Source organism: Mytilus californianus, unplaced genomic scaffold, assembly GCF_021869535.1.
Source record: "Mytilus californianus isolate M0D057914Y unplaced genomic scaffold, xbMytCali1.0.p SCAF_22, whole genome shotgun sequence".
Classification (NCBI taxonomy): Eukaryota; Metazoa; Mollusca; class Bivalvia; order Mytilida; family Mytilidae; genus Mytilus; species Mytilus californianus.
In genome coordinates, this window is record NW_026262671.1 from 6,360,499 (window position 1) to 6,379,551 (window position 19,053).

At 32.8% G+C, this 19,053-nt stretch overlaps 1 protein-coding gene across 3 annotated transcripts in view; it reads left to right on the forward strand.

Annotated features, from left to right (window-relative positions):
- The first annotated feature begins 2,027 nt into the window (after positions 1 to 2,027).
- The window catches only part of LOC127732188 (elongation factor 1-alpha), a 58,407-nt gene continuing 41,381 nt past the window's right edge, over positions 2,028 to 19,053 (forward strand). The window contains exon 1 of one of the 3 annotated variants that reach the window (XM_052241259.1): positions 2,028 to 2,038. Coding sequence is in view for 2 of the 3 variants with exons in the window: in XM_052241257.1 (XP_052097217.1) it covers positions 12,585 to 12,749 (165 nt within the window). In the remaining variant the exon portion in view is untranslated. Of the gene's footprint in view, positions 2,039 to 12,569; positions 12,750 to 14,556; positions 14,722 to 19,053 lie in introns of those variants that run through there. The other 2 variants (XM_052241257.1, XM_052241260.1) reach the window with 2 other exon arrangements.

Sequence of the window (19,053 nt, forward strand, 5' to 3'; positions counted from 1 at the left end):
AGTTATGCGAATGTTTATATTTCATTCAGACACTCAGCACTGCCTCTGTAGTTGAATAATTAGCCTGGTATCTTTAACACAATGTTTAATGAGTATTCGAAAGGAAATAAATGAACAAGTGTTCTTGTATGAAATCAAAAATGGATGATATGGGATAGAACAGGCAATACAAGTTCTAACTTGTTATAATCTTTTTTTAAGACGAGGAGTCAAGTTTGAAATTATATTTATTCAACAACTAACTTTAAATGATATTTTTCTATAAATAGAATAAGAATGCAGTACTGAAAATATCCATTTGTTTATTATATTCAATGAATTTAAGCACCTTACATGTATCTTGACCGAATGTGGAAGAAAAGACGCAGGAAAATAATAAAAGGGAAAATCAAAACTCGTTTAGTCGAAGATACAATTTAAAAAGTCATGGCAAAAAAAACACGAAAAGTCAACTTATGGCAAAACCTTTCGGCGTTTTAGATCCGAAATGTTCTTCGTACTTAATTTGGATTTTGACAGATTTTTTTTTATTTGAGCGTCATTAATGAATTTTGTAGACGAAACGCACGTCATACAATAGACTAAACTTGTTTAATGATGCATGTTTCTGGTTCTAAAAATGTGAAAGGGTAATATTATTAGTTACATGGTGTGTTAGTGACCTAATACGATACATATGGGGTCAGTAAATCCCATATGGAATTTACTGATCCCATATATATATATCGTATTAGGTCACTAGCACACCGTGTAACGAATTTATCTTACCGACTATCTTCACATGTGGTATTTAGACTAGCAGCCTATCAAAATGATTAAGTCTTCAATACTTATTATTAAGAACCTACGTCTATTTGTCTATACAAAAATTAAATGCCAACAATAACAACTTGTTAGCTTTAAATTTGTTTTATGAATTTATTTCAATCGTTCATTATTAATTTCTTCGTCTGTTGAAACCTTTCATATTTCGTTTTTGTTTTGAAAGGGAAGTAACTCCTTACTAACCCCATTATATGGTAACTAACCCCATATTTTTAGGACACCCTATATCAAATATATGTAGTCATCACGTGTAGTCCTTTAACCAATCATATCCCCAGAAATCTATAGGAGGTAAGATAAAATAACATATTATGATATATGACAATTATGATAAAAGTAAACGATAGTGAAAACATAGCATTAATTTAAAAAAGAACCACTCTTTTCTATGTTTTCATTTGTCAAAGACACAAACTAACATAAATTATTTATCATATAAGTAAAATCATTATAGATACCAAGATACTGAACCAAAAAATATGTTGTCCTGGAGTGTCTCGAAACACTAGGCTTTTCTACTCTTAAACTCTGTAGCATATATGGCCTTGGTCGTATTTGCCACTTGGCTTTAAGCAAACACAAATCAATCAATCAATCGTACTTGTCACAACTTCTCGGAATATTTGGCTTGATATGCTATTCAACTTCATATTTGATTTGGCTTTCAGACTGTTTTAATTTATTCATGCGCAATTGATGCGTCTTCTGTAGATAAAGCGTGTAACAAATTATAAGCCTGGTATCTTTAATATTTTTTATAATGACATTTATTCATTTAGAATCTGCTCACAAGAAGGTGTAGCAAAATTTTATTTTCAAATTAAGCATTTTATGTCATGTCATTAAACTTAGCACTTGAGGCCGTTGAAATATCTACAGTCCATTGAAATCTACCAAAATATGTATATTAGCGTTTTATCTGTAACAATAACTTATAATACATTCATTTCAAAATGAGTGGTATTTCTAAATGAACTTTGTTGAACGAATTACTAATTCACAAGAAAATGTTTGCGCGAAGTTAATCTCAGTGATATTAACATACCAATATCATATTTTTTTTACAATAACTATAATGCAGGGTGACACAATTCATCAAATTACCTGATAAAGATCTCTTACATTCAATAAAAAAGGCGAAAGATACCAACTCATAAGTGGTAGAGAAACTGACAACGCCATGGTAAAAAAAACGACAAAAATACAAATAACAGTCCATAAAACACTGTAAAGAAAACTAAAGACTGTGCCACACGATCCTCACCAAACCCGGTGATGATCTTTAGTTTTTGATGTTCAAACTTAATCTGGTGTGTGACTGCATGTCCACGAATTATTTAAAACAAGGAAAGTATGTGTTCCAGAATGTATCATGAATGCACAGGGTTGAGACACAATTTGCTAAAATAATGTTTCCCCATAAAAGCAAACAGAATCTGTTCCTTAAGGTGGTACCCAACACCTTGACTAATATTAATTTGGCTCGTTTAATTTTCCTAAAATTTTGACAAAATGTTTACTTTGACCCTTTGACAAAAATATAAAAATTTCAAATAATTTGAACCAACCACTTTATCAGAAAAATTTCACTGGTTATATAGCAGTTTGACAAACACTAGTTTTGATCATTGAGAAGCTTAATATTTCCTTAACAATAGAACGTGATTAAAACGTTCGGCTGATTTTTACAGAGTTATCTCCCTGTAGTGTTAGGTACCACCTTAAGCCCCTGTTTGTTTATGGTATAGGAATAATAGATGCATGTAGTTGAAATGTCACAAACTTTTGACGAAGAATGGTTCTGAATTCCCTTTCCAAGAGGAAAAAACTGATATATCCTTATTACTGGCAACCAGTCAGAGTTTGTAGTAGAATTTTATGAGAGCAGAAATGCCCGGTTTTGAATAATGTTGTCTAAAAGTCCCAGAAAGAAAATACTAAATTAAATGAAAACTGTTGTAAATGAACTTGCAGAATTAATAATAGACATGCAGTTGTCCTTAAGGTTTGTGTCTACACAAGTTGAGAAAAGTGAAGCAAACACTTCTTCATTTTCAATTATTTCTGATGTTGAGTCTCTTTTTGAAAATATGGACCAAAACAGGTCTTATAAGGCAGATTTTAATTTAGTTGTTGCATGATAGGTTGGTTGTCTCTTATATATCTAATACAATTGTTACATTGTGTTTACCATTTTTAGAGACGGAACTATTCCGGAATGGACAATTTATGATACCTTCAAATATCAGTGTAAAGACAGAATCAGAAACCCCTTTAAAACAGTAGTTGACATTCTGAACTTATAATTGTGGTCAGTTGATGGTGTAGCTGCAGATGCTGGAGCTGTGTTAGACCTTTGATGTTGTGAACTTTGTGTTGATCTCTCATATGCACACGGAAAACGGCTCTCATATGTACACGGAAAACGGTGACCCTTTTCGGTTCTTTGGCACACATTGAGCAAGAATATACTGGCTTCAGCAATTGCAGTTATAACAACCTTTGGTGGCTTTGACAGCACGTCGTTGGAACAATCGCCGGCGTCAACATCAGTGTAATCACCATAAAATTAAAAAAATTGTAGATCGTTATCTCCATCCAAATGCAACAAGCCTGTTATACTGCACATTTTAAAACAATAATTACTATCATGAAACAAATGCATATGTTTTAAATTATTTTTGGTCAAAGAGAAGCCAAACTAGATTTAACTTTGAGAAATTAAGGTGTAACACGGAGTTCGAAAAACAATGGGCTATTGAAATAATTTGAACAGACCTGAGTGATATCTTAGTAACGGTTTTTAAAGGGATAAATTATGAACTGAAATTCCCAATATAGTTTTTTTTAACTGCACAATTATTGTATTTATTAGGATTAATCATGATCTATTAACCTTCTAAACGTTGTTTTCTCAGCGGTCAAGTACAGCGCCGGCATTTCGACTAAATTTGTTATTTCAAAGTAATTTTTCATAAACCATAAGAAAAGTATTTATCTTTTCTGAAACAAATTCGATGATGTAGTTAAAACTAAAAAAACTTATTTTAATCGGCAGTACTTTATCCCCGTGTAAAACATTTCTTTCTAGTAAGTGTATTTAATTTGTTAAAATGGTTTTATTATTTATAGATTTTTATTTTTAGTATTTTTTATTTCTTTTTCATTTTAAATCCACCAATTTTACGTTAAAGAAACGCATGCGATAATAACCGGAAGCAGTTGATATAAACCGGAAACAGTTGATATATACCGGAAGCAGTTGATAACAAAAGTCATATCACACGGCTAAGACAATTCTTCAAATTTATTGAATAAATATATGTATAAATTAGTTTTATCAAAGGGTACAATTATACCATTATTTTCTACAAGTATATGTTGAATATAGATTATAACATGGCATTTTTCATATCAGACCCCTTATTAGCCCTAGGTCATGATATCAGCCCGAGAGCCGACAGGCTCGAGCGATGATTTTGACCATGGGCTGATAAGGGGTCTGATATGAAAAATGACATGTTATGTTCTTTTTATCATATACTTCAGCAGAAGCCATACAGACATGAAAACTTTTTTAAAACTTTATAAAATTCATTTATTGTATTATTTGTTTTGCGTTTTTTAATAATATATTTTCCTGTTTCCTAATATTCCTTCTGTTATTCTACTTAGCTATGTTTTTCACTTAAATGTACCACTGAGGTTTATTTTCCGGAATTTGCAGAATGACGTCGAAATGCTTTGCGATTACGTTAAAGAAAGGCATGCGGCTAAGACAATTCTTCAAATTTATTGAATAAATATATGTATAAATTAGTTTTATCAAGGGGTACAATTATACCATTATTTTCAACAAGTATATAATAAAAATATTTATCATATACTTAGAGTAAATAACTTATAATTTTTACAGTATGATAATAGCATTAAAATTTACGTGAATTCTATATTTTCCGAAATGGTGCTTAGCGGGCTGATATGAAAAATTTATCAACTGCTTCAAGCTATTATCGCATGCCTTTCTGTAACGTTTTCGCATGGCATTCCGACGTTACTCGACAAATTCCGGTGAAATACACCTCAATGGTTTTCAGTGAAAAACATAACAAAGTAGGGTACAAAACAAATATAAGGAAACAGGAAAATATAGTATGTAAAATGCAAAACAAATGATACAATAAATGCATTTTTCAAAGTTTCCAGCATAATTTAGCAAGTTACTTTACAAATGTTGACTTTTCCAAACAGTGTTCACTATGTTTTGTTGATTTTTTTGTTGTTTTTTTTTTATCGTCAATATCAAAATATATATAACTGTTGTTTTCTCCTCTATTGAGGCATATGATAGAAAGATTTCATATCAGATGTATTGCATTTGGCGTTCGTCGTCCGTAAACTTTTCACTTTTTTAACTTCTACTTGAGAACCACTTAAAAGGATCAATATTTTTCTCCATTGTTGAAGCATATGATAAAAAAAAAGCTCTTGGGCTTATAATACATCTAATATGAAAAATGCCATGTAATAATCTGATAATATATATATAGAAGTGTATTAGAAGAATAGAATAGAATAGACGATACTGCGCAGGTAAGGAAAAAATTATAAAAGTCTAAAGATTTGCGAAACGGTACTTATATAAGATGGTTATATACGATGATGATGTTGTAAAATCGTGTTGACAAATATTTCGGCTGAACAAATAGCCTTCGTCAGTGTCAATAATGTTTACAATACTAGTTGCCGGATTGTTTTTCTACACGAGTAGTCAGGTCAAGGTCCGAGGCGATAGCCGAGGATCTTGACCTGACTACAAGTGCAGACAAACTATACGGCAGGTTGTTTCCGGCCTGTTTTTTGTTACCTTTGTTTTGTATCTGACTTGTACGACGTTTCAAGAAGGAAGAAGTACATTTTGCATTTAGAAGAGGTAGCAAAACTAAAGATATTAGAAACTTAAATGGCCATATACCAGTTAATGTGAGTTACAATTTAAACTCAATTTTTTTTTCTCACTTCCCTTCAGCCGAGAGTTTTTTCTTGAAAAAATCAAGAATCTAATAACTTTATAAAAAGAACCATTTCAAGTTAAAGGTGAATGTTATACACATTTGAGACTTTTTGAAATGCAACTTCGCAAGTAAGTAATGTATAAAAAAAGATTTCAGAGGTGAGCAAGCTACCATTTGATTTTTATTGGGGGAAAAAGGGGAGTTAAAATAAATTTAAAATAAATAGGCTTCATCCTTTTTTTGTTGAAAGAATGCAGACTGTGCCATTCCAGCTCCTGCGCCCCCCCCCCCCCCCCCCCCCAAAAGAATGAATTTCCTATCTCATTAGTGAATGAAATGTTATGAAAAAATGGATTTTGTCTTGTTATTAGATATATATAGGCATATATTTTGGATTAAAAAAAATGTTTATGCTTATAGGTTTTTATATGTCTCTGATAGTGTTGATCAGGATTAAACACGTGTCATTATATGATCCAATCAGACCTTACCGTCCAAAATTGATGACATAAGTTGAATGATTTTCTTCAAGATTTGCTGCCTATTTGAACGTGTATTACACGGACACTTTTTATTTATAGGATCAATCGTGCATTGGTGAGTTGATAGGGATTTTATCTTTTGATTAGATTTGATTTCTTTTATATATATATGCTGTCTTATTTATTGAAATATAAACGTTGGCACCAGTATTTCTTTCAGCATTGTCCAGAATACTATTCATGTCCATATATTGAAAAAAAAAATAATTTACGGACCGACCATTTAGCTTCAAAAGGGGGTGTGTTCTTTTCTGAGTAAGAAAATTATTTAGTTTTTCAACTATATAATATATTATATATATTTTTTCTTTTAAAATTGGGGATCAAAATATTTTTTAAGGAAAAAACCATAACCCACCTTTTGAAGTTAAATGGTCAATCCCTTAGTGTACTAATATGAATAGTTACTGGAATTGTTTGAAGAAAAATATAGTTATTGATGCTAACGTAAATATTTTAATTAAAAAGACAGGAAATATGTCGGTGAAACAAAAAGTTCAAATCTAATTGAAATTTAAAGTGCCCATGAACTCACTGATCATGCACGAGTGATTCTATTCATAAAAAGTGTCCGTGTAACAACTAAAAAGTGTCCGTGTATCATCTAAAAAGTGTCCGTGTAACACCCGTTAATGTACTGTTTTTCTATAGCTCTGCTGGGGGCAAAGTCGTACAACGGTTGTTACCGGCCTGTTTCTTTGTTACCTTTGTATTGTATCTAATACTTGTTTGTGTAAAATAGCTCAGTAATACAGGTAAGTTTTGGTCTATTGATTTAATCCCAAATCTTGTATCTCATAAAATAAAACAAAACTCACTACTCTATAAACGTGCCTGCGTATCTATACATCCCAAATTTTCAAAATGCAGTAGTATGTATAAATGTATGTAAAATAATAGAAGCGCCCCTCTATAAAACTGCTAGTACTTCTTGTTGATGTCGTTTGGATGAAGTACGTTTAGTTCCTTTATCCTGAAGCTTTCCCGAACCTGTCGCTGGGCATCACTCCAGTGAATGTTCTATTCAATCACTAGAATTTGCATGTGGTTAGAGTCCTCAAGTTTATGATCCGACTGTCTGAAATGCTGGCTAACTGGGAGGAGTGGTTTCTTAGAGATATCACTTTTATGGCCATTGAGGCGTTTGTGAAAAGCCTGCTTTGACTCACCAACATATTGGAGGCCACACACCGAACATTCTAGAATGTAAATAACATTCATACTTTTGCAAGTTACATTATATAAACAACACATAGCTGAGAGGGTGATAGAGCAGATTGTTACCCCGAGAAAAAATTGTCAACTGAGGCGAAACCAATTTGTAATCACATTACATAAACTGCTTGATAAATGAATTAGGCATTGACAATTCACAATGGAAACTCAACATATACCCCGACGACACTTACCAAGGAGGAAATCCTGGATAGTCACAGGTCTGTTCTATGTTCTATTTTGGAATTTCAACCAAAGATGAGGAACTGGATCGTCCCTCTCAGTATTGGATACCTAAACTGCATAAGTGTCCTTACAAACAACGTTATACTGCTGGGTCTTCCAAGTGCTCCACGAAATCTCTTTCTAATTTATTAATATCAATTTTATCAGCAAACAAAGCCGGGCTTTAAAGTTATTGTGAAACTACCTATTCTAGAGGTGGCGTGAATCAGATGTGTATACTTAAAAATTCCAAAGATCTTTTAGCGAACATACAATCTAAGACTCTTTCTACTTGCAATAGTATTAAAAAAATTGACTTTTCTTCACTTTACACAAGTATTTCAAACTAAAAGACAAATTGAAAGAGTTGGTCCTGCTTTGATTCATCAAAAAGAATGACCAACGTAGATACAAGTATCTTGTCTTAGGGCAGGATAAATCCTAGTTTGTAAAAAATCACTCTGATTCCAACAAAAAATTCTCTGAAACTGACATTTTCAAGATGCTTGATTTCTTGATTGACAAAATATTTGTTACGTTTGGAGGACACGGTTTTCAACAAACAATCGGCATTCCCATGGGAACCAACTATGCTCCTCTTCTTTGCCGACTTGTTCCTTTATTCATATGAGTTTGACGGAAGAAAGAAAAGAAGTCTCCTTGTATCACTCTCCGCTATATAGATGATGTTATCTCACTAAATAATTCGAAATTTGGTGACACTGTCTCATATCTTCACTTACATCTAGAAATTGACAATGAGGTGTCGGTTGAAAACAAACCTTTACGACAAAAGAGATGATCTCAACTACCCAATTCTGAACTTTCCATTTCTATGGAGCAACATTCCAGCAGCGCCTGCATACGGAGTATATATCTCCCAGTTGATACGATATTCAAGGGCTTGTATATCCCATCATGGTTTCCCTGGTAGAGGGTTGCTGCTCAAAAGGAAGCAACTAAACCAAGACTTCCAATTGGTGAAGTTGAATTCGTCCCTGCGTAAAGGAGTAGGCCCAGTAAGACCCTTTTTTGGCCCAGTTTTTAGCTATTTATTCAATTGGAAAGAACAATTCTTTTGTTACATAAATATGGGCTGTTTTTGACAATACAATGCACATGTATCGGGTACTAGCATCATTAAGTCATGCTAAATTACTGAAATCTTCGAAATTTTAGCATTTTGGTTAATTTTTAGACGGTTTCCGTCTGAAATGGAAGTGGCCGTATTTGTGTTCATTCTTAATATTTAAATGTAAGTTGTATTTGATGACAATACATAACATATATAAAGGTTGAGAATGAACACGGAAGCGGCCACTTTCATGTTTGACAAAAAACATCTGAAAAGTGACATATTATGGCATATTTGATAGATTTTTCATATTTAAGCTTGAATTTTAGCGTCTTTAATGACTAAATCAGTTCAAATCTTTCACATAAACTAATTGAATCGACTGAAGTAGACACTTAAATTAAGTGTTTAAAAAGTGTCCAAAATCTTTCATCAGATGAACCTGAATTTTGAGGCCAAACTCGGTCCTTACCGGACCTACTTCTTTTACGGACTTTTATATATTTTGACTTGGATGGAGAGTTGTCTCATTGGCACTCATACCAAATCTTCTTATATCTATTCATCACGGGTTGGTTGATCGTTATGGAATACCGTATCTGTTTCACAGCAAATGACGACGGATATGTTCCAATTGTCGTAACTAGTATCCCGTTCTCTTTTCCCAAAATTTGTTTATTTTTCGACAAATGAGTTTGAATGTCCCTTTGGTATCTTTTGCCTCTCTTTTTGAATCTGCATTCGTTTTGTTGATATGTTAAAATTGTGTCTAGCTAAATGTTTTGCTGACGTATGTACACGTCTTTACATTGTTCTGTTAGTAGTTGATGATGTATAGAGCTCCGTGAAATAACAATTATACATTCGAATATCTGTATCAAGTGCGAATTCCCGGTCTTCTGATGAAATTTTCTTCGTTGTATTGTTTATATTCATCTTGCAGAAACTGGGCATATTTTTTGAAATGTTGGTAAATGATAAATAATTAAAGTAAACTTTTGAGCTTCTTTCTCTTGCGGAGCATCTTGTATCCATTCCGAGTATGATTTTGGAGTTTGTACGAGCTTCATTTTTCTTATAAGTGATTTATTTACATTTGTATTGTCCTCCTTTGTCTTGTATACTAAGTCTGATTGTTCGATTTTTAATTCTGTCTCTGATATAGATACTCTACGCGTGCCTTAGAGAGATGCCATTGATAGAATTAAAGTAACTGCGCAAGCGAATGTATAGTCCGTAAAATATTCGACATAGAGATTAATAATAATATGAATTTATATACATTTTACTAAGACAATCATTATAGCTATTAAACTTTAAGAGAGATCAGAAAAAGAACATGTACTTGGTGTCTTTTTGTTGTTTGGATGTACAAATACCCGGCCACGTCCACTTGTATTTGTAGTATTTGTATTTTTATCCATCTGATGAGTTAAGCCTCTTTCAACTGATTTTTATAGTTCGTTCTTATGTTGTACTGTTACACCACAGTCCCAGGTTAGGGGGAGGGTTGGGATCCCGATAACATGTTTAACCCCGCCACATTCTGTATGTAGGTGCCTGTCCCAAGTCAGGAGCCTGTAATTCAGTGGTTGTCGTTTGCTTATGTGTTACATATTTGTTTTTCGTTCATTTTTTGTACATAAATTAGGCCGTTAGTTTTCTCGTTTGAATTGTTTTACATTGTCATTTCGGGGCCTCTATAGCTGACTGTGCGATATGGGCTTTGCTCATTGTTGAAGGCCGTACGGTGACCTATAGTTAATTTCTTTGTCATTTGGTCTCTTGTGGAAAGTTGTCTCATCGGCAATCATACCACATCTTCTTTTTTATATGTGCAAATTCTGGTAGCAACGATTGTCTTCTCTATGTTTTTATGACATTTTCTATCGCTGTTGTATGACAGTTTTGATCGATTGACTCGGAGCTCCACCATTCTAAGGAAAACGTCCAGTGGCAAATATTTCATGCATGTTCAGGGCGATTTTTTTTTTATGCATAGAGAATAATGATCTAAAAAATCATAGAAGACTAAAATGAAAACCTTTTCAAATCGTCAATTTGTATATTGTTTGTTTGACAAATAAACCGTTACGTTCAATCTATGTTTGCTGCATTTATAAACTCAAGCCCCGGTGTATATGACAAATTGCACAAATATGACAGCTATGATACTTTAGTGATCGGATTTTACATAGCACAAAATTTTGTTGATGAATTCTTTTTTATTGACACCTTTTTACAAACATCTGTTGAACAAGAAGTCAGCAAAAATCAACATCAGAAGATCAATGTCAAGATGACTCGACTTGTGAATGTGTGCTAAATTGGATATTTTTTGTAATCAACATGTTTGAAAAAGGCAGAAACTATGAAGTTTAATGCTCGGGTCAAGGCCCTTCGCGATCAATGTCATAGTATACCTTTCTATTGACTTTACAGTTACTTATTAATTTCTTTTCTTTTTTCAAGGACGCACGACAATAATAAAAAATGGTTATTTTCATTCCAAAGTAAGCCAACCGTGTTGTTATTACTTGTGTTAACAAAACATATTATTTTAAAGGGATATTTTATTAATCATTTCATAATCTTTAAAAAAGGTCGATGACATTACCATGATGACATAAGGGATAGAATAATGATCAAGGATGCAGAGCGATATTTATATCTTTAAACACGGACGTGTCAAGGCCTTATGCGTTTCAGGATGCACACTGGCTATTAAAAGTTGAATCAGGTCCCCGATGATTTAATAAGGTTCAACAGTTTGTCTCTATCAGTTTGAAACGAAAGGTAGGACTGGTTTTTTTTTCCAAAAAAATAAGCAAATGTTTTTTATTTATTTTTTATTATTATTTTTTATTTTGTTTTGTTTGAAATAAAGAAAAAATCTATCGTAGGGCCTATTTATTATGCCTATATATAGGTATTTTACGGATTTTAAGGAGACAAATGGAATAAATGAAATTTCTTCTTTTTTTTTTCCTTTTTTTTTTTGTTATTCTGAAAAAAATTAACACTAAAAGAAGGAAATGCGGGATATATAGCTAAAAGATGATTTGCCACCGCGCAGAAGTAGGTTCATTATTCATATTTCATTTTTCAGGAATCCCATAAGGAATAATGAATCAGTTTTCTACTTTTAGGTATGAATAATGAAAGTTCCTTAATCGTTCAACTTTGAGGTTTGAATACTGAAATAGTTTTCTATTCAAGAGGAACAATTAATAATGTTATTGCACAAAATATGAGTTCAAGATCGTATTATTTAATTTAACTATTGCTGAATTTGAAATGTATTTGTTTGTTTATTTGATTTTAATTCTGTGTTTATGTGCGCATCCAGAGTAAAGTATTTAAACTTATAAAAGTTGTACTTATACATTTCAGCCAGCAATCACAGACTTAGAGTCGTTTCTGTTGTTCGGTCTACAGTTAAGCTTTACTAAGAACTACAAGTACCCCTGTACTGAAGAAAAAATCAAATCCAAATACACTGTACAAACAAATTTTTTGAAAAAAAATAAATTTTAAATTAAAAAAAAATTGTATGATTTGTAATTAATCTACTCCTCTCCCCACCAACCCCACCCCCCAAAAAACTTAATTAATTGTTATGTCTACAATATCTTCTTGAACATCTTTATATTATAAATAGATTACCAAGCAACTATTAAATTGAGAATGGACAAAGGGGATTTATCAAAGAAAAAGGCAAAGACACATATAAACATTGTCGTCATTGGACACGTCGACTCTGGAAAGTCCACATCAACTGGTCATTTGATTTACAAATGTGGTGGAATCGATAAAAGAACCATTGAAAAATTCGAGAAGGAAGCAGCTGAGGTAAGTGATACAACTTTTCCGGACCACTGAAGTTTATTTCCGGTTTTATATTGAGTTCGCGTTGTTTCATCTTTTATTCTCTATCATGCATTGCTGTGATGTTTAATGATGGTCTGGAAGGGGGGTCCTTCATTTCTGTATTCTTTAATGTTTTTGTCATTTTTATCTATTTCTTTATACATTGTATATTTGGCGGCAAATGCCCATTATTCTCTATTCTTGATTTATTTTGCCCATTATTCTCTATTCTTGATATATTTTGCTCATTATTCTCTATTCTTGATATATTTTGCTCATTATTCTCTATTCTTGATATATTTTGCTCATTATTCTCTATTCTTGATATATTTTGCTCATTATTCTCTATTCTGTACATTAAAGCATCCCATTATTCTCTATTCTTTATTTTTTTGGTCTAATTTTCTTTATTTTTTATTATTTTGACCCTTTATTCTACACTTGTTGTCCATTATTATCTATTCTGTAAACCCCATCCAGACCTTCACTTTTGTGTTGAACGAACAATACTTTTCGAATTACTATTACAATGCAAACCGCTGTACATTTTTGGGTCATCTTCGCGGTCCGTGTTTGCAATGTTGTTCAATCAAAACATTCAATACTAAAAGACGAAATGCTAAGCGTCTTCGCTAAATTGCACCTGATAAAACAATAAAAAATTATGCTTAATACATTGTTTGAGAATATATACGTGTGTATAATTTGGATTTTAGTATGACGTCCATTATCACTGAACTAGTATACATATTTGTTTAGGGGCCAGCTGAAGGACGCCTCCGGGTGCGGGAGTTTCTCGCTGCATTGAAGACCCATTGGTGGCCTTCTGCTGTTGTCTGCTCTATGGTCGGGTTGTTGTCTCTTTGGCACATTCCCCATTTCCATTCTCAATTTTATGTGTACATTTTATTTGTACTCGCTATGAAAGAGGAGAAAAACTTGTAGAGCCTCGTTTTTCTCTCTGTTTGTGAAGTTTGTACGAATTAATTATATATTATTCGACTATGTGTACATGTATATTGCATACTCGTTTTACATGTTTTTTTATTCGGAAATGACGGCTCGAAAACTTATTGACGGTTGGTTTTATTTCTTATTTCCAACGGTAGTTTTGTGGTCGCGCATTTTTCAATAAATTCCTATAATCTATGACTTACAACTTATGTTTCCTGAACTTCCGTCTACGACTAATGAAGCAATTAATTATCTATAATCCACATGTGGAGCAGGATCTGCTACCCTTCCGGTTCATCCCCGGTTTTCGGTTGGGTTCGTGTTGCTCCGTCTTTAGTTTTCTGAGTTATGAGTTTGAATGTTTGGTATCTTTCGCCTCTCTTTTCCACTATACAAATTTATTTAACGAAAATATATGTACGACTACTTTTTCAGGTCATTTATAAGATTGAAAATCAACTTAATATTTAGATTTTTAAAATTTTTATTTTCTTATGAGGGTGTGGATGAGGGTTTACAGAATAGAGAATAATGGGCAAAAAATAGAAAAAATAGAAAAAAAATGGAACAGCAAAAATAAAGAATAGAGAAAAATGAGGTGCTAAAATATAAAGAATAGAGAATAATGGGCAAAAAGTATAAGGAATAGAGAAAAATGCATGTCTTAAAAATTAAAGAATACAGAAATGAAGGACCCCATCCAGAACCTCAATTATGCTGAATGTTTTTCCTGTGACTAGACCAGCCAAAAAAGTCTATCATTGATGTTAGATTTTTGAAGAGTTCAAACAGTTATCATCTTTGAAATAATAATTTTAATCATTTGTTTAGTTGGGGAAGGCTTCCTTCAAGTACGCTTGGGTATTGGACAAACTGAAGGCGGAGCGTGAACGTGGTATTACCATTGACATTGCTTTGTGGAAATTTGAGTCGGACAAGTACTACGTCACTGTTATTGATGCTCCTGGACATAGAGATTTCATCAAAAACATGATCACTGGTGAGTTTTTTAAAGAGGGAATCTCGTCAATAAGAATTCAATCTTTAACTTGAAAGTGATGTCTTTACGTTAAAATTGTTGGTATTTCTTTTATTTTTTTTGGGGTTTATTTTTATCTTAAATTTATTCATAGTAAACTACAGACGTCACCTCAAAATGCAAACAAAATATATCAAAAATAACTCCAGCTATTAAAAGAAAAATTATCGCCTTATTAATAATTTGAGGGACAAAAAGATATCATTTCTTGATGGTCGATTATAGTTCTGATAAAAAAAATGTGACCAATGGATGATAACTATTGCAAATTCTATTATCGATTTATAAAATGTTTCACTTCTAGATTGTGTCAGCGATATGCTCTTAACATGCAATTGGGTATAATATTTGCTGTTCCTATTACTTAACATTGCTTAATTTTCATTTTTATATATTGGACACCTTTTGTATGACATTCATTATTATTATACTTCATGTTAAAATGCCAGATTTTGATTGGTTAATACGAGGGAGACAATTTACTCTATCCCATGGCAAATACTCTATTACCCTTCACGGAGACGCTTGCTCAACTGTGCGCTTTAATAAATACGGATGATTGTTATGTACAAGACGACATAGTTTATTAGTTTGAATTTGAAATTTAATAGACAGTTATAACAGAACATTCAGTATAATAAATTGAATAACACATATCTGAGAGGGTGATAGAGCAGATTGTTACCCCTCGAAAAGACACTGTCAACCTCAGTTGACAATGTTTTCTCGGGGTAACAATCTGCTCTATCACCCTCTCAGCTATGTGTTATTTATATAATGTCGTGTGTTACCTTTTTGAAAAATGATTGAAAAATATCCAGACAGAGAGAGAGAGAGAGAAAGAGAGAGAGAGAGAGAGAGAGAGAGAGAGAGAGTGAAGGGGATCCTTACAACTGATTTTGTTTGCATATAACTTTGATATGTAAGCTAGTCTAAATAAATTCTAAAATGGGATCAGATAGATGGGTTAGGGTATCTGGCGGTCTGGATTAGGGTTTACAGAATAGAGAATAATGGGTAAAAAGTCCAGAATAAAAGCAAAACATATAAAGAATAGAGAAAAATAGGACGCATAAAAAATAGAGAATAATGGGGTGCTGAAATATAAAGAAAAGAGAATAAGGGTAAAAATTAATAAGGAATAGAAAAAAAATGGCATAAAAAGTTATAGAATAAAGAAATGAAGGACCCCCATCCAGACCCTCAGCTCTAATCAAATATTGATATTTGAAGGTATTCTTCAACTTTATCTTTTAATCAGGTACATCTCAAGCTGACTGTGCCGTGTTAATTGTTGCTGCTAGTACTGGTGAATTTGAATCTGGTATCTCAACCAATGGTCAGACAAGAGAACACGCCCTACTGGCTTACACGCTTGGAGTAAAGCAGATGATTGTCGGCGTGAACAAGATGGACAATACAGAGCCACCATACAGTGAAGTAAGCAAACCAATTAAGCCATATTGTAATCACCTTCTCCGTCCATTCGTCCGTCCGTCCGTTTGTCCATTTGTTTGTCCAAAGCATATTTTTGTCAGACTTTTCTCAGAAACTTCTTCATATTAAGCCAGCAGCTTGACAGTGGTGAGTTGTTACACGTGAAAAAATTTCTGATTTGTCGGATCCATAATTCTTGTTTGCAGGTACTTTTTTTTTTCAATATGTATCAAATGAACTTTTTCGTCACACATTTCTCCAATACTACTCAACCGAAAGACTTCTCATTTGGCCATTAGCGTAAGGATGTTCGCTACTCTTGTTTTGTTTTACTTTTTGTCAGATATTTGGAATCCTCTGGTTTTATCCATATAGTACCATTAAAAATTTTGCCCGCTAACCTCTACTTTTCTTTTCATAATCTTATTACATATTGTTTAAAAAGTCATTTGAAAATCTTATAAAATCCTTGTTAGTTTTTTCATAGCTTTTGAAAGGAAAAAGGTGTCAATGTTAAATGTATGGAAAATCTAGACAGAATTTATAGCAGACTTTAAAAAAGCTTGTTATTTTGAAAAAGAATAGCGAACATCCTTAACCGTGAAGAGTTGTAAATAGTGTACTGTTTTTGGATCTGTCAGAAATCTTTTTTCCTGTTTTCCGATACTTTTAATTGCGAGCGGTTGTATGTTTAACACAAATGTTCGCTCTTCTATTTAAAAATAACAAGCGTTATGAGAGACGGTTTATAGTTTATAAATATAGCGGAACTTAAAATGCAGGGGAAAGATGCAGGTCTATGTCCTTGTTTTTGAGTTTTATCAATTAAACATTTGACGGGAAATGATTCTCTCTAAATTTTTCAGAGATTTAACATTGGCACCTTTTTTCTTTCAAAAACTATGAAAAAATAACAAGGATTTTATAAGATTTTCAAAAATGGCTTTTGAAAATATACGTAATTAAACTATGAAAAGAACAGTAGGGATTAGTGTTCAAAATTTTGTATTGGCACTACAGAAATATATTAGATAGTATTGAAACAAAGTGTCCATCTTTTGTTAATGTGTTGCAATTTAGGCATACTCATACTTCAACAATCAAGTAAAACCCATACAATATAGTCAGCTACAAAAAGACCTGACGATACAAAGTGTGAAACAACAAACCAGAGAAAACTAACGGCTTGATTTATAACAAAACAAACAATGAAATACAAATACGACAAACAGAAACCAACGACAACCACTGAATAATAGGCTCCTGACTTGAAACAAGCACATACAGCAATTGGTGGGATTAAACATGTTTGTGTGCGTTCAATCCAACCCATTAACAAGGGACATTGGTGAAACAGCACAACGTAAGAACAAACTGTAAAAAAATCGTTTGAAAATGGCCCAACTCAGCAGATTGGTACAAAGCACAAAAATTGCCGTAATATGAAAACAAAAGACACAACCGGTACCGATCTTAAATATTCGGTTTCTGGAACCTAGTTCAAAGCCAATTACGAATAATGAATAAATTAGTTCATAATGTTGCAAACTATGACAATTTTGAAAGAATCCTCATTTGAATGGACCTTTTATCGAATCCTGAAAAATGCTTGAAAATCCATGACCTTACAACCGTAACAGGAAGGCTATGTACTTAATCAAAATTAACACCCTTTTAGCTCACCGGGGCCCGAAGGGCCCCATGTGAGCTTATGCCATCACTTGGCGTCCGTCGTCGTCCGTCGTCTGTCGTCGTCGTCTGTCGTCGTCTGTCGTCGTAAACTATTTCAAAAATCTTCTCCTCTGAAACCACTGGGCCAAATAAATTCAAACTTTAACTAAATGTTCCTTAGGATATCTAGTTTATAAATTGTATCCAAAGTTTTAATCCATCGACAAACATGGCCGCCATGGCTAAAAATAGAACATAGGGGTCAAATGCAGTTTTTGGCTTATATATCGAAAAGTAAAGCTTTTAGAGCAAATCTGACACGAGTAAAATTGTTCAATTGGTCAAGATCTATCAGCCCTGAAATTTTCAGACGAATCGAACAACTCATTGTTGGGTTGCTGCCACTAAATTGGTAGTTTTAAGGAAATTTTGCAGTTTTTTGTTATTATCTTGAATATTATTATAGATAGATATAAACTGTAAACAGCAATAATGTTCAGCAAAGTAAGATCTACAAAAAAGTTGAATGACCAAAATTGTCAATTGACCCCTTAAGGAGTTATTGCCATTTAAAGACAATTTTACACAATTTGTTCATCAAGTTTGCTAACATTTAAAAATCTTCTCCTCTGAAACTACTGGGCCAAATACCTTCAAACTTCATCTAAATGTTCCTTAGGATATCTAGTTTATAAATTGTATCCGAAGTTTTAATCCATCGACAAACATGGCCGCCATGGCTAAAAATAGAACATAGGGGTCAAATGCAGTTTTTGGCTTATATCTCGAAAAGTAAAGCTTTTAGAGCAAATCTGACACGAGTAAAATTGTTCGATAAGTCAAGATCTATCAGCCCTGAAATTTTCAGACAAATCGAACAACCCATTGTTGGGTTGCTGCCACTAAATTGGTAGTTTTGAGGAAATTTTGCAGTTTTTTGTTATTATCTTGAATATTATTATAGATAGATATAAACTGTAAACAGCAATAATTTTCAGCAAAGTAAGATCTACAAAAAAGTTGAATGACCAAAATTGTCAATTGACCCCTTAAGGAGTTATTGCCCTTTAAAGACAATTTTACCCAATGTGTTCATCAAGTTTGCTAACATTTAAAAATCTTTTCTTCTGAAACTATTGTGCCTAATTCTTCTTAACTTTGAATGAATGTTCCTTTAGGAATCTA